The sequence below is a fragment of the Schistocerca serialis genome, chromosome 6 (assembly GCF_023864345.2).
Source record: "Schistocerca serialis cubense isolate TAMUIC-IGC-003099 chromosome 6, iqSchSeri2.2, whole genome shotgun sequence".
Classification (NCBI taxonomy): domain Eukaryota; kingdom Metazoa; phylum Arthropoda; class Insecta; order Orthoptera; family Acrididae; genus Schistocerca; species Schistocerca serialis.
The window spans coordinates 389,613,225-389,628,433 of NC_064643.1; the positions used below are offsets into that span (position 1 = coordinate 389,613,225).

The window sequence follows — 15,209 nt, forward strand, 5'->3', positions numbered from 1 at the left end:
AATTATTTTCCCAAGATTTATAAATTCTGCTTCCAATGAAGAAATTTAAAGTGCAGTAGGAATTCTTCAAAATGAATATGAGGAGGATTTACCCAGTAAATTCCCAGAGCAAAAAGCTCTACATAAAAAAAAATAGCCTCATTAACCTCAGTAGTTGATAAACAAAACTATTAATAACAGAGTATTCAGTTGTAGCTGTAGTGTTCCAGATTAATGCACATCTATTCCTGTTGCTGTTTCTTTGGCTGAACACTTATTTTTGGAGCTCGTAACTATAACGAACTATCTGTGGAATTCTATAACTCAAGACAAAGTTAGTGAACTCAACCTCTGCAGTATCCAGAGTCGTCTTTTGATGTCAGTGAAATAGTCAATATCTTCCATTGCAGAAATTATGTCGCTTGGTCCAATTTTGCTAGAGGTCAAGGTGAATAGGCCTATGCTTACTGATGTCTGTGAATCACTATAACATGTTTAATTTTTAATAACATTTATCAATATTAATAATTTTGTTTAATACTTTAAATTTAGTAAACGAAGGATCTCTTTGTGTATATTACATGGGATTTTACAGTACACTCCATTAAATTTCTGTTTCTACCTGCTATAATGAAAGTTACTTAGTTAATCATAGGTTATACATTTTATGTTAAGGGGTCAGGATTTCTATTTTTGCAGATGGGCCCCTATCACGTACATTATGCCTCTTGGTCGGTGGGTTAGCCCAAGTACATTTGAACTCGAGTTTGATCTCATTTCTGTTGCTTTCAAGTCAGCTGTGTTAGTGAATGAGCTAGGGCAGTCTCAATGTATGCTTATAGTACCGGCATATTTTACTTTATCACAGCACAGATCTTTGACACTGGCAGTGTCCATTAATGATTATAAGTGAAAGGTAATCATTCTAAAAAATATTGAAACTTCCCAGAAAACATATACTGCATTCTGCCATTGATATGCACTCATAGAAATTTGCAAAATCGGCGACCTTGACATGTATTAAACAATTTGTTGAAAAAAGTTGGCAACAACCACGTTGTTGTAAACCCAGAGGCTTTGTTAATTGTTCAGAGTAAGGTGAACAATAAATATCATTGTTACTATAAAGTATAACAGGAAACTAAAAAGTACTAACTTACTTATTGCGTTGGCCACACAAACCGCAGTTGGTCTTTGGCCCACCAATCAGCCTTCTCCAGCGTCCTCGGGCCATGTATTCTTCAGACAGTCCCCACATACTCATATCGTCTCTGACGTGATCAACCCATTGGAGCCGTGGTCTTTTGCCACTAATATCTTCCTCCATTACCTGCCTGATGATCTGGCCTTCTCAATGCATTACGTGCCAATACCACTTCAGTCTCCTTTCTTTGATCACTGCCACAATGTCCATCTACTTGTATAGCTCCTGCAATTCACAGTTCTTTCTTTTCCTCCATTCATCTCCATTCTTCACTGGCCAAAAATCTGTCTGAGGACGGCATTCTCAAATGTCAGGAGTTTTCTTTCCATCTTTTGGGTGATGGTCCAGGTCTCTGCTTCATATAAGATTTAAGGTTGTATTATTGTCTTGTAGATCTTGGTCTTTGAGGATCTTGATAGAAGCTGGGACTTTTAACGGCTTTCCCAGACCGAACCTTGACCTGTTTCCTGCTTTTATTTGTGTGGTAATTTCCTGGTCTAATCTTGTTCCTTTCATTGAGTATAGCCCCAAGATATTAAAATCCTTTACCCTTTCAAAGACTTGGTCCTCCACCTTCAGAGGTCTGTCATCATTTTCTTTGTGAACTACGAGGTATTTTGTCTTATCCATATTCAACTTCAGGCCTGCTCTCATTGCCTCTTCCATTAATGTTCTTGTCATCTGAACCAGGTCTTGCTCTTTCTTTGCTATTAAAACTATATCATCCGCATAGGCCAGGGTGTTGATCCTTCTTCTCAACTGTATTTCTGTCTCTAGGCTTGCTACCTTTCTCAGGGCACTCTCCAGTACCAAGTTAAACAGAAGAGGGGAGAGGCAGTCTCCTTGTCACACTCCAGTCCTTACCTTGAACTTCTTTGATATGTTTTCATTTACTTTCACCATACATGTTGTCTCCTGGGTGCATATCTGCGTCAATTTTATTAGTTTTCTGGGAACTTGAGCCCTTTCGAGTTCTTGCCATATTGCTTGTCTATTCACATTATCATATGCTTTTTGGAAGGCTGCAAAAAGGCAGTGAACATTTTTGCAGAATTTTCAGCTCTTTGCTACCACCTTCTGTGTTGTATGTAACTGTTCCACAGTTGACTTTCCATTTCTGAAACGTGCTTATTGGAATCCTAGTACCTTCTCGACGTGTGGTGTTAGTCACTTCAGTAACAACATGCTCAAGATCTTATAAGCTGTACACAGTACTGTGATTTCTTGATAGTTGCTACATCTCATTGGGTCTCCTTCCTTTAGTATAGGGCAGATGACAGACTCCTTCCCTTCTTCTGGGATCCTTTCCTCCTTCCAAATTAAGCAGATTAAGTGGTATAGTCTCGCTTGTAGAGTAATTCTTCCCTCCTTCAGCGGCTCTGCAGGTATGCCATTTATTCCTGATACCTTCCTCGTCTCTTACCTCTTCCATGCTTGGTAGTTCATACTCCCTAAATGGTACAGTATCTCTGTTTTCTCTACATGGTTATTCTTCTTCATTTTCTGTTGTAGCACTAATAGTGTTTACATCCACATTCAGGAGGTTTTCGAAGTAGTTTTTCCATTCCTCCATAGCTTTCATTTCATCTGTGATTATCTGTACTTCTTGACCTCTGATCGCCGGCCGGAGTGGCCGAGTGGTTCTAGGCACTACAGTCTGGACCCGCGCGACCGCTGCAGTCGCAGGTTTGAATCGTGCCTCGGGCATGGATGTGTGTGATGTCCTTTGGTTATTTAGGTTTAAGTAGTTCTAAGTTCTAGGGGACTGATGACCTCAGAAGTTGAGTCCCATAGTGCTCAGAGCCATTTGAACCATTTGACCTCTGATCACGTCAATCCTTGGATTGTATCCTTTCTTGAAGATCCTGACTGTCCTGTAAAAGTCTGTTGTATTTCCTGCTGTCCGGTCTTCTTCTGCCAGTTTTGTTTTACTGTTTATGAACTCTCACTTTTCTGTTTGAAGGACTTGTCTTGCATCTCTAGCTGCTTCCATGTTTCACAACCTTGTTCTTTTATACTGTTTGTTTTCCAGCCATAACAGTTTCGCTGTTTTTCTCATGCTGTTATGGCTTTTTATCCTCTCCTGTATGGTTGTCACCACAAGGTAATGGTCTGATCCTATTTCTGCAACTCCTTGAGATTTTACATTCTGGATAGCACTTCTGTGTCTGGCATCCACAAATATGTGATCTATTTGGTTTGGAGTCTCTTGGTCAGGTGACTTCCATGTTATCTTCTGGATGTCTTTGCGAGGAAAGTAGGTACTCACAATTCTTAGGTTTTTTAAGCTGCCAGATTGACTAATCTCATTCCATTATTGTTAGAGGAATCATGCAGACTGTGAAGGCCAGCATAAGGTCTCAAAATATCTTCACTTTCTACTTTAGCATTGGCATCACCAAGGAAAACCTGCACATCTTATGATGGTGCATCTTCATACACAGATTCTAGGTCTCTGTAGAAACTGTCTTTTTCAATGTCATCTGTATCTTCTGTAGGTGCATGGAATGAAACCAGAGTTACGTTGTAGAATTTTCCTCTTATTCATATCCAGCATATTCTTTCATTAACAGCCTTGAAGTCCAAGATATTTTCCCTTACTCTGTTGGCTACTGCAACGCCCACTCCAAACTGATGTTTACCTTCTTTATTACCACTGTAGAAGTAGCTATACTACTTTTCTTTATGCATTCCTTCTCCAGGCCATCTCAGTTCTTGCAGTGCCACTATGTTTATCTTGTACCTATTAAGTTATTCATCAAGGACATTCACCTTTACAGGTGAGAATAGTGTTTTTACATTCCAAGTGCCACACTTCACTCTGTTTTGTTCTGTGATCTCCTGGCATTAACCTTTGACTTTCTGGTGTCATTTCCATTGTTCTGTACTGAACCCGAGGCTATTTCTTGGTGTTTTGTAACAATCACCTTTTTTACGGTGTGGGGGTGTTGGCCCACGCCCAATCCCCAACCTGGATGACCAGGTGTCCTTACCTTGTCTTGGTGGGGCTTGCGTGGTCAAATAATCCTGAGAGCTAGGCTGGTCCTCCAGGTTGGGAAACTAAAAAGTATTTGACATTTATCATACGACCCGGACTTATATATGTCACTACTAAAGTTTATGACTAAACTACTTAAAAATGTTTAAAAACTTTTTATTCAAGTATTGCTCATGTGTTTTTAGGCAAAGTCGCTGAAATTCATAAAATTATCTTACCATTTAAATAATGAGGAATGAAGTTATAGCTATTTTGGGTCATATAGACCCAAACAGAAAAGTAAGTGTAAGTTCTTGTCTACATTAGCAGAAAGTTCAACACAGATTGTTATACACTGAAGAGCTGAATAAACTGGTACACCTGCCTAATATCGTGTAGGTCCCCCACAAGCATTCAGAAGTGCCACAACATGATGTGGCAAGGACTCGACCAATGTCTGAAGTGATGCTGGAGAGAATTGACACCATGAATCCTGCAAGACTGTCCATAAATCTGTAAGATTATGAGGGGATGGAGATCTTCTGAACAGCGTGTTACAAGGCATCCCACATATGCTCAATAATGTACATGTCTGTGGAGTGTGGTGGGCAGCAGAAGTGTTTAAACGCAGAAGAGTGTTCCTGGAGCCACTCTGTAGGAATTCTGGATGTGTGGGGTGTCACATTGTCCTGCTGGAATTGCCCAAGTCTGTCGGAATGCACAATGGACATGAATGGATGCTGCTGATCAGACCGGATGAATACGTACCTGTCACCAGTCAGAATCATATCTAGACATATCAAGGGTCCAATATCACTCCAACTGCACACACCCCACACCATTACAGTGCCTCCACCAGTTGAGCAGTTCCCTGCTGACATGCAGGGTCCATAGATTCATGAGGTTGTTTTCGTACCTGTACACATCCATTTACTCGAGACAATTTGAAGCGATACTCATCTGACCAGACAACATGTTTAATGTCATGTGCGGCCCAATGTCAGTGTTGATGGGCCCAGGCGAAGTGTAAAGCTTTGTGTCATGCAATCATCAAGGGTACACGAGTGGTCCTTTGGCTGCAAAAGCCCATATTGAGTTCCATTGAATGGTTTGCACGCTGACACTTGTTGATGGCCCAGTATTGAAATCTGCAGCAATTTGCGGTAAGGTTGCACTTCTGTCACATTGAACGATTCTCCTCAGTCATCATTGGTCCCTTTCTTGCAGGATCTTTTTCTGGCCGCAGCGGTGTTGGAGATTTGATGTTTTGCCAGATTCCTGATATTCACAGTACACTCATGAAATGGTCGTACATGAAAATCCCCACTTCATCACTACCTTGGAAATGCTGTGTCCCATTGCTCAAGCGCTGACAATAATGCCATGTTCAGATTCACTTAAAACTTGATAACATGCCATTGTAGTAGCAGTAACCGATATAAGAACTGTGCCAGTCATTTGTTGTCTTATGTAGGCATTAAAGTGCAAAGGAGGTGATGGGAATGCTAAAACATTATCAATTCAACAGAATTAACAATGGAGACTTTCATTTGGATCAGATGACTGGAATAAGGAAGCTAAATGAGAGGCTGCTAAGAAAAACAACTGCTTTGGACTGCATGTCTTCACAGATTAAATGTCTTGTGGTAGTATCTATTAAGGTAACACCAATGATTTTTCATGGGTAGTATATCAGATGTGAAACATTATTACAGTGAAAATGGTATGTACATTGAGCTGATAATTATTTTAAATGGTAAAACTGTCTGTGCAATGTTCTTTTATTTTGAGCAGTCCCACTCTACTTTTTACCCTGTTCCTCTGTAGTGCTTTCAGTTTGATTAGGGCAGTAGTTGTTTTAAAATGTACTGGAGCTGAAAAGTTTTGTGGTTGGTATCAGAAATAACCCAGTATCATCATCATCATCATCATCATCATCATCATTGCATAGTGCAATGGAGAACTGAAATTCTTGGCACTGCTGTCACCTAAGTGATGATGGGAGGTGCTGATCAGTGGCAACATATTAACCGAGTGTGACCTACTTATGAAAATTTCTACCTGCTTTGGCTTTGTCCATTAAGTCATGGGGCCTTTAAGCAACTGTTGTAACATATATAAACAAAAAAACATGTATTATTCCATGTATCCTCTTTATCTTTTAGGTTGGTGTAATCTGTTCTTTCTTTGTTTGTTTCTGTTGTCATAGCAAACAAAGAAAATTACTGTAAAAATGACTGAAAGTATTTGGAGTGTGACATTGTATGGAAAGTGAACAGTAAATTGAAGCTATTGTGAAGTGTGGTGTTTCAAAAGAATATTGAAGATTAGCTAGATGGAATGAGAGACTAATGAAAAGGTACTATGCCACATTGTTGTTGTTGTGGTCTTCAGTCCTGAGACTGGTTTGATGCAGCTCTCCATGCTACTCTATCCTGTGCAAGCTTCTTCATCTCTCAGTACTTACTGCAACCTACATCCTTCTGAATCTGCTTAGTGTATTCATCTCTTGGTCTCCCTCTTAGTGTATTCATCTCTTGGTCTCCCTCTATGATTTTTACCCTCCACGCTGCCCTCCAGTGCTAAATTCGTAATCCCTTGATGCCTCAGAACATGTCCTACCAACCAGTCCCTCCTCCTTGTCAAGTTGTGCCACAAACTCCTCCCCAATTCTATTCAATACCTCCTCATTAGTTATGTGATCTACCCATCTAATCTTCAGCATTCTTCTGTAACACCACATTTTGAAAGCTTCTATTCTCTTCTTGTCCAAACTATTTATCGTCCATGTTTCACTTCCATACATGGCTGCACTCCATACAAATACTTTCAGAAACAACTTCCTGACGCTTAAATCTATACTCGATGTTAACAAATTTCTCTTCTTCAGAAATTCTTTCCTTGCCATGACCAGTCTACATTTTATATCCTTTCTACTTCGACCATCATCAGTTATTTTGCTCCCCAAAACTCTCGGAATTCCAGTCACCCATGACTATTAAATTTTCGTTTCTGTTCACTACCTGAATAATTTCTTTTATCTCATCATACATTTCATCAGTTTCTTCATCATCTCCAGAGCTAGTTGGCATATAAACTTGCACTACTGTGGTAGGCGTGGGTTTCGTGTCTATCTTGGCCACAATAATTGACTTCACTATGCTGTTTGTAGTAGCTTACCTGCACGCCTATTTCTTTATTCATTATTAAATCTACTCCTGCATTACCCCTATTTGATTTTGTATTTATAACCCTGTATTCACCTGACCAAAAGGCTTGTTCCTCCTGCCACCGAACTTCACTAGCTCCTACTATATCTAACTTTAACCTATCCATTTCCCTTTTTGAATTTTCTAACCTACCTGCCCGATTAAGGGATCTGAAATTCCACGCTCCGATCTGTAGAACGCCAGTTTTCTTTCTCCTGATAACGATGTGCTCTTGAGTAGTCCCTGCCCAGAGATCCGAATGGGGGCTATTTTACCTCCGGAATATTTTACCCAAGAGGATGCCATCATCATTCAACCATACAGTAAAGCTGCATGCCCTCGGGGTCCGTTGTGGTTGCACCTACGGTACGGCCATCTGTATCGCTGAGACACGCAAGTCTCCTCACCAACGGCAAGGTCCATGGTTCATGGGGGGAGGTACTATGCCACAACTTGACCAAAAGAGGATGTAGATTGGTAAGACACCACCTGGGGCATCAAAGATGGGATTTTTGGCTTTGGAGGAAAGAGGGGAGGGGGGTAGATGTAATTACCAAGTCAAGCAATGGAAAAACCTGGGGTGTAATAACAGTAATATGAAATGTCAACAATATGAAATGATAGATTGCTACTCACCACATAGGAGTGGTATTGTGTGGCAGACAAGAAAATTGAAAGACGACTGCTAGATATTACCATGTATTGGACTACATCCTTCACCATATGTACACACACACACACACACACACACACACACACACACACACACACACACATGCATTACTCATGCGCACATGATCACTGTCGTTTCCGGGCACTAAGGCCCAATTTTGACTGCGGTGAGGAATGATCTCACCTGTGGTGGGTAGTGTAGAGGGAGGGAGAGAGGGAAGTAGTGAAGGGAAAAGGATGACACAGGTGTGCTTGGGGTGGGAGGGCTGGGGCAGAAGGAGACACATTGTGGGAACAGGGCAGTGGGCCACTAGGTGCCGTGTTGGTGGGAGGCTGTACTGAAGGGGGTTGGGAGGCAGGGGGCAGAATAGGAACAGTGAAGGGGAATGGACAGTGCAGGTGCACTGTTGGAATAGAAGGCACATGTGAGGTTGGAGTGGGAGTAGGGAGGGGGATAGAGGCAGGTGGAGGACAGGGAGTCGTGAATATGGGTGTCGTGACGGTTACAGGAACAAAGGATAAAGGATATTTTGCTGGGACATTTCCTACATGTGCAGTTCAGAAAAAGTTGGTGTTGGTGGGAAGAATCCAGATGGCACAGGTCGTGAAGGACTAGTTGAAGTCAAGCATATCGTGTTGGGTGGCATGCTTATCAAAAGAGTGGTCTAATTGTCTCTTAGGCACAGTTTGGTGGTGTCCATTCAATGCACACGGCAGCTTGTTGATCATGACCACATAGGGTGCTTCACATGGTTGCAGCCAATTTGGAAGACCACATGTCTCAGTTCACAGGTGGCCTGCCTTTGATGTGGTTGGAAATCTCTGTGACAGGACAGGAGTAGGCGGTAACAGGAGGACGTATGGGACATGTCTTGCATCTAGGTCTATTACAGAGGTAAGGGCAATGGGACAAGGGGTTTTGAGCAGGGGTGGAATTCGGAAGGACAAGAATATTGTATAGTTGGGTGAGTGGTGGAATGCCACTGTGGGTGGATTGGGAGGATAAGGGGGAGCATATTTGTCATTTCCAGCATGATGGGGGGTGGTTGAAATCCTGACAGAGAGAATGATTCTGTTGTTCCAGTCCTGCATGGTACTGAGTCACAAGGGGGCACTCCTTTCTGGCCAGTCAGTGGATATGTGGTGGGTGTAGATGACTGGGGAGACAACGCTCAGGAGCTCTGTTTCTAGGCAAGATGGAGAAGGAAACTGTGGTCCAGGAAGGCCTATGTGAAATCCTTGGCATATTTGAACAGGGATTGCACATCCCTATAGATGTGACAACCACGGGTTGCTAGGTTCTGTGGAAGGGACTTCTGTGTGAAATGGATGGCAGCTGTTGATGTGGAGGTACAGTTGCTGATTAGTAGGTTAGGTGTTGACTGAGGTAGTGATTTAGCTATCTGTGAGGGAGAGGTCAACATTGAAGAAGAGGGTCATGCTGCTTATGACACAAAGCAATGAACTCTCATGGACAGTAGCTGCAGCACCCTGTTTCCCACATTCTTTTCACCGATTTAATTATTACTGGACCACCCAATTTATCCCACCACCTTCCTTCACCCACATATATTTTCTAGTTTTTTCTTGGTCCTGCATGCACCATAAATATGATATTGCACCTTGTATGCAACAGCCCTCCTCATCCCTTATTCACGCATGCAGTGTACTGACCTCGCTCAAGCTGTTTGCAGCCACTGCCCCTTCTCTCCACTTGTATTGATCCACAACACACCCCACTCAGTTCTTGTCTCTTTGTTTTTTCACTGTGATTTCATGTTGCTCTTATTTCGTTTTTACTAATTATTTTAAACTGTACTTTGTCGAGTTTCACCATAATTTCTTCCTTATACTACATCTGATTTCATCTTTTATTAGTTTTTCGAGATATTCCCATGATTTTTATGGGCTTTTTTAATCCTCCATTATGGATACCTGCCTCTGTCAGCTGTGCCAATACAGAAAAGTTTCCCTATTCCTAGCCATAACCCTGCCCCACATATTGTTTTTGCATTATTGCTAGCTTAAGGAATCCCTCCAAATGGCCTGGCTATCAAATTACCCATCTACGGCTGCATCTCATCCTTCCACAATGACCTCCATCTGTACAAATTCTGTCAGTTTATAGTGTTCACTGAACAAGCCCTGCAGAACCTCATAAATCCGACCCATAACCTCCTCACACTAACTCTGCTCCATCTGTAAAATCCTCTTGCTCTGCAATCCCGAATTCCTATATCCCATCTCCCAGATTGAAAACCCCCCTCCCCTCCAGGAACTATAGTAGAATGCCACCTCAAAAAAATCATCCATTCACGTCATACTCCCACTTTGGACTACCACTATGTACCACTACAAGAGGCTCCATCAAAGCTCGTTCACACCACATTGTAACTATTGAACCCTTCCTTGCAGACCTACTTCATCTTCCACAGCCAGAATTTCCTCCTGTCACCTTATAGAACTCAGATCCTAAACAGACTCACAATTCAGTTACGAACCTGTCCTCCAGAAGCCTCATTCCCACAGAAATATCAGTCCTTTCCAGAATTCTGTAGCCTCAGGCCTTGCCTTACCATCATACCCCAAATTACTCAACGTAAAAAAACCACCTCACATCCGCAAAAAGAATTACAATCCAATATCTAAAAACTTTTAATCCTAGCTGATGACAAAGATTCAGCACAATGGTTCTGAAACACAAAGATTTTCTGACGTAGTGGCTCCAGACATGTTCGTTTACAAGGCTAGACACAGAGATTGCATTACAGGAAGCTGGCAGGATCTTCTCCCGTGATTCTCCCTGTCTGCTCACCACCTCCACTCCCCACACTTCTACCTGCTATGTGCTTGCTAAAATACATAAACCCAACCACCCAGGATGCCCCATTTTGGCTGGATAGTGCGTCCCTACAGAGAATCTGTGCCCATTTGTACCAACAATCTGTGACCCATAACCTACCCTCCTATATATGGAAGACAGTAATTATTTCCACGACCACCTCACCACAGTTCCTGTTCCTTTACTACCTAACACCCTGCTTATAATTGTTGATGCCACTTCTCTCTACACTAATCTCTCCATTGCCCATGGCCATTACACCATTGAACAGTACCTGTCCCATTGCCTGACCAGCTCCAAACCTGGAATCTCAACGACAATTACTTCTCCTTTGAAGGCATCACGTACAAGCAAATCCTTGGTACAGGAATAGGCACCCACGTAGCACCATCCTTTGTCATCCTATTTGTGGACCATCTGGAGCAGTTCTTCATTTTCACTTGGAATCCCAAACGTGTGACCTGGTCCAGATTTATTGAAGAGATCCCCTTGATCTCGACAAGGACGAGGACACTCTAGACATGTTTCTCCAGAACCTCAACACTTTCTCCTTCATTCACTTCACCTGACAGCCCCCTCCCCCTTCCCCCCCTCAGCCCAGCAAGCCACCTTCCTCGAAGTGGACCTCCAACTCATGGATGATTACATCAGTTTCTGTGTCTACATAAAACCTACCAACTACCAGCTATACCTCCACTTTGACAACTGCCACCATTCCACACCGAGAAGCCCCTTCGATATGGCCTAGCCACCCCATATTTGTGAAAAGAAGTTCAATTCAAAGTATGCCAAAGATCTCAATGAGGTCTTCATTGACCAAAATTTCGTGTCACACAGTGTCCAAAAACAGAGCTCCCAAACTTGGCCGCTTCAGTCATCTACCATCCCCTTCGTGACCATTGATTGGTCACTGAGAAGTTACCCCTTCTGAATCAGGAGGACTGGAGCAATTGAATCACATTCTCAGTTAGGCTCTTGAGTAACTCTCGTCACAACTAAAATGAGAAAACAACTGTCCTCTGCACTCTTCCCACAGTGGCACTTCGACTGATTTATGGCATGAGCCATATGGATTCTTTGCACTGACATCAGCGTTTCTGAATTATGCAGGTGGAAACCTTCACTGTGACATATACTTCGTTCCTGTGATCCACATGATGTCAACTTTCACCAGTACCTGTCCCGCCTGCCTCTATCCCTTTCCCAGCTCCCACTTCTTCCTCACACAAGTCTTCTATTCTGCCAGCACAACTGGATAGTCCTTTCCCCTTCTCTGCTCCTCTCCTCTCCTCTGCTCTCCCTCCTCCTGCTCCTCCTCCCTCTCCTCTCATGACCCCCCCCCCCCCCTCATCCCAAAGAGCATAGCAACCTGATACTGCACCTGGCACCCTATCCTGTCCTGTAAATGTCGTGGCACACTCACACAGGCGCCATTACAGCATCTCCAACCACCTGCAACCATACGATCCTCCCTGCTACCTACCCCAGCCAAGCGCTACTCACTGCAGTCGCTGTTTGATCTTAGTACCCAGAGACAATAGTGGCTGTGTGTGTGTGTGTGTGTGTGTGTGTGTGTGTGTGTGTGTGTGTGTGTGCGTGTGCGTGCGTGTGCGTGCGTGTGTGTGTGTGCGTGTGCAGACTGTCTACATCTTCATGAAGGATTTGGTGCAGTAGTTGATAATATCAAATTAATCTTTCAAGTGTATATGTCTGCCACTATGCCTTCTCCATGTAGTGAGTAGCAATCTATCCGTTTCATATTGTTATTATTCCTTGTACCATGTCACATCGTCCTGTGAATAATAGTACTAGATTCAGATTTGTAGCAACAGTCTCATTCTTATTTGATCTGTTTTTGAGGAGGTGGTATTGTTGAAGTTTGAAAAGATGCCCCTACATTGAATGTTGTAGAGAAACATAAAATTCCTTAACAAAATAGAATTGTCCCCAAATTTGTGACTGCTCTACTCTATTAAAAATAGTAAGAAACATTGTAAGATGATTTAAATAGTTATAGTTTTTTTCTTTCTCTGTGTGTACATTACTATAACAGAGACTTACTTTCCATTACAGACTTAAAGGAAAGAAATGGATCTGGAGAATCATCAGGAGAAGAAGACTCAGATGAAGATGAGGAACCTAATCGTTCACAGCAAGAATCTACTCATGATGAGGTAAATGAAAGTGTCTGCTACATTTGCTCAATTAATTTTAAAATTTTCTTTCTGTAAAATTTGGATTTTTTTCTCATTACACATAATATTGCTGTTAGTGAAACTGAAACTTGTTTTACTCTTATGTACGCTCTGATCACCCAGAAAATTATGACCACCGACCTACTATCAATATAAATGTGTTCAGGCGATAGGAACATCAACTGGCGAGGAATGACTGCTTATCAGACACACACACACAATGCTTGTAGTATCAATGAGCATGCTGTCCGTGTGTAGAATGGGGAAGGTGCGTAATCTGTCCAAGTTTGACTGGCCCGGAGGCTTTGCATGAACATTTCGGAAACTGCATGACTTGTCAAGTGTTCAAGAATTGCTGTGGGGAGTACTTTCAGCATGTGGCGAAACCAAGGTGAAACCATGACCAGATGTTGTGGGGCTGGGCAGCCAACCTCATTACAGATGTTGGACATTGTAGGCTGAGCAGACTGGTAAAACAGGATAGGCGGAGCGAACTGTGATGGAACTAGTATCAGACTTTAATACTGGCCAGAGTACAAATGTGTGCACCCCACACTCCTTATGATGGGCCTTAACAGTTGACGGCCCATTCGTGTACCAATGTTAATACCCATGACATTGGTAACTATGACTGAAATGGGCATCTGACCATCAGCACTGGAAATTTGCGCAGTGGCAGTGTGTTGTGTGGTTTAATGAGGCCCGATATCATCTTCATCATGCCGAATCGATTGTTTTCCAAGGGAACCACTCCTTGATACCTATACTGCTGCACAGAGATAAGGTCTAGGGACCATACATGTGGCTTTTATGGATCCCATGGAGCTTGTACAAGGCACCATGACAGTCAAGGAGTGTTGTGCACTGGTTGCAGACCGCATACATCCCTTCATGACGATCACCTTTCCCGATGGCAGCAGCATTTTTCGACAAGATAATGTGCTGTGTCACAAGACCAGGAGTGTGATGGAGTGGTTTGAGGAACACAGTGGTGAATTCCAATTCGTCAGATCTGACCCTGATTGAACAGATTTGTGATGTGATTGAACATGCCCCCAGAGCTCTTCACCCACCTCCCTAGAATTTATGGGAATTAGGAGATGTGTGTGTAGATGTGGTGCCAACTCTCTCCAGGGACCTACCAAGGTCTCATTACTTCCATGTCATGATGAGTTGCTACTCTTATCCGTGCCAAAGGTGGACAAACCAGCTATTAGGTAGGTGGTCATAATGTCCTGACTGATCAGTGTATACATGTTTGTTTTTTCCTTGTGTCATGACATAAGATAAAAGTAGACAAGTTGCATCAGTTAGACAGTATCATACGAGGCACATTAGATGCTGCGGTTAGTGCACTTCTTTGCAACTGTAAAATTTTCTATTTGGAGAAGTGCATTCATCTGCAGCTACATGACTATTCAGCAATTCACATGTAGGTTCTTGGCAGAGGGTTCATTGAACCACTTTCAGATTATTTCTCTAATGTTCCACTCTTGAACAGTACATGGAAAAAAAAAAAAACACTCAAATCTTTCCATGCAAGTTCTCATTTCTCTTATTTTATTATCATGGTCATTTATTCCTATGTACTTGGCAGTCAACAAAATATTTTTGCATTCAGAGGAGAAAGTTGGTTATTGAACTTTTGTGAAAAGATCTGGCCACAACGAGAAACGTCTTTATTTTAATGATCGCCACCCCAACTCATGTACCATTCTCTGGGTCTCTGTCCCCTATTCTGTGAGAACACAAAATGAGTTGCCCTTCTTTGATTTTTTTTCAACATCCTCTTCAGTATTATCCATTAAAGACCCATGCCATGAACAGTACTCCTGAAGAAGATGGACAATTAAAGTGCAAGCAAACTCTTTAGTAGATTTTCTGCATCATCTAAGTGTTCTGCTAATAAGACACAGTCTTTTGTTCATCTTCCCATCAACATTTTGTACATGATCATTTCAATTTAAATTGTTTGTAATTGCAATCCCTAGGTACCTGGTTGAAACAGAAACTTTAAAATGTGAGTGATTTACCGTGTAACTGAAATATTATGGATTCCTTTTAGTACTGATGTGGATGATCTCACATTTTTTTACTATGTAGAATGAGTGTCAAAATCATTTTGCAATCC

The 15,209-nt window shown here is 42.2% G+C and overlaps 1 protein-coding gene across 2 annotated transcripts in view; it reads left to right on the plus strand.

The window, feature by feature from the left end:
* LOC126483752 (pleckstrin homology domain-containing family F member 2) overlaps nt 1-15,209 on the plus strand; it is a 145,610-nt gene that overhangs the window by 105,090 nt on the left and 25,311 nt on the right. For both annotated transcript variants that reach the window (XM_050106896.1, XM_050106895.1), the window contains exon 8: nt 12,957-13,057. In XM_050106896.1, the coding sequence (XP_049962853.1) occupies nt 12,957-13,057 (101 nt within the window). The remainder of the gene's footprint in view (nt 1-12,956; nt 13,058-15,209) is intronic.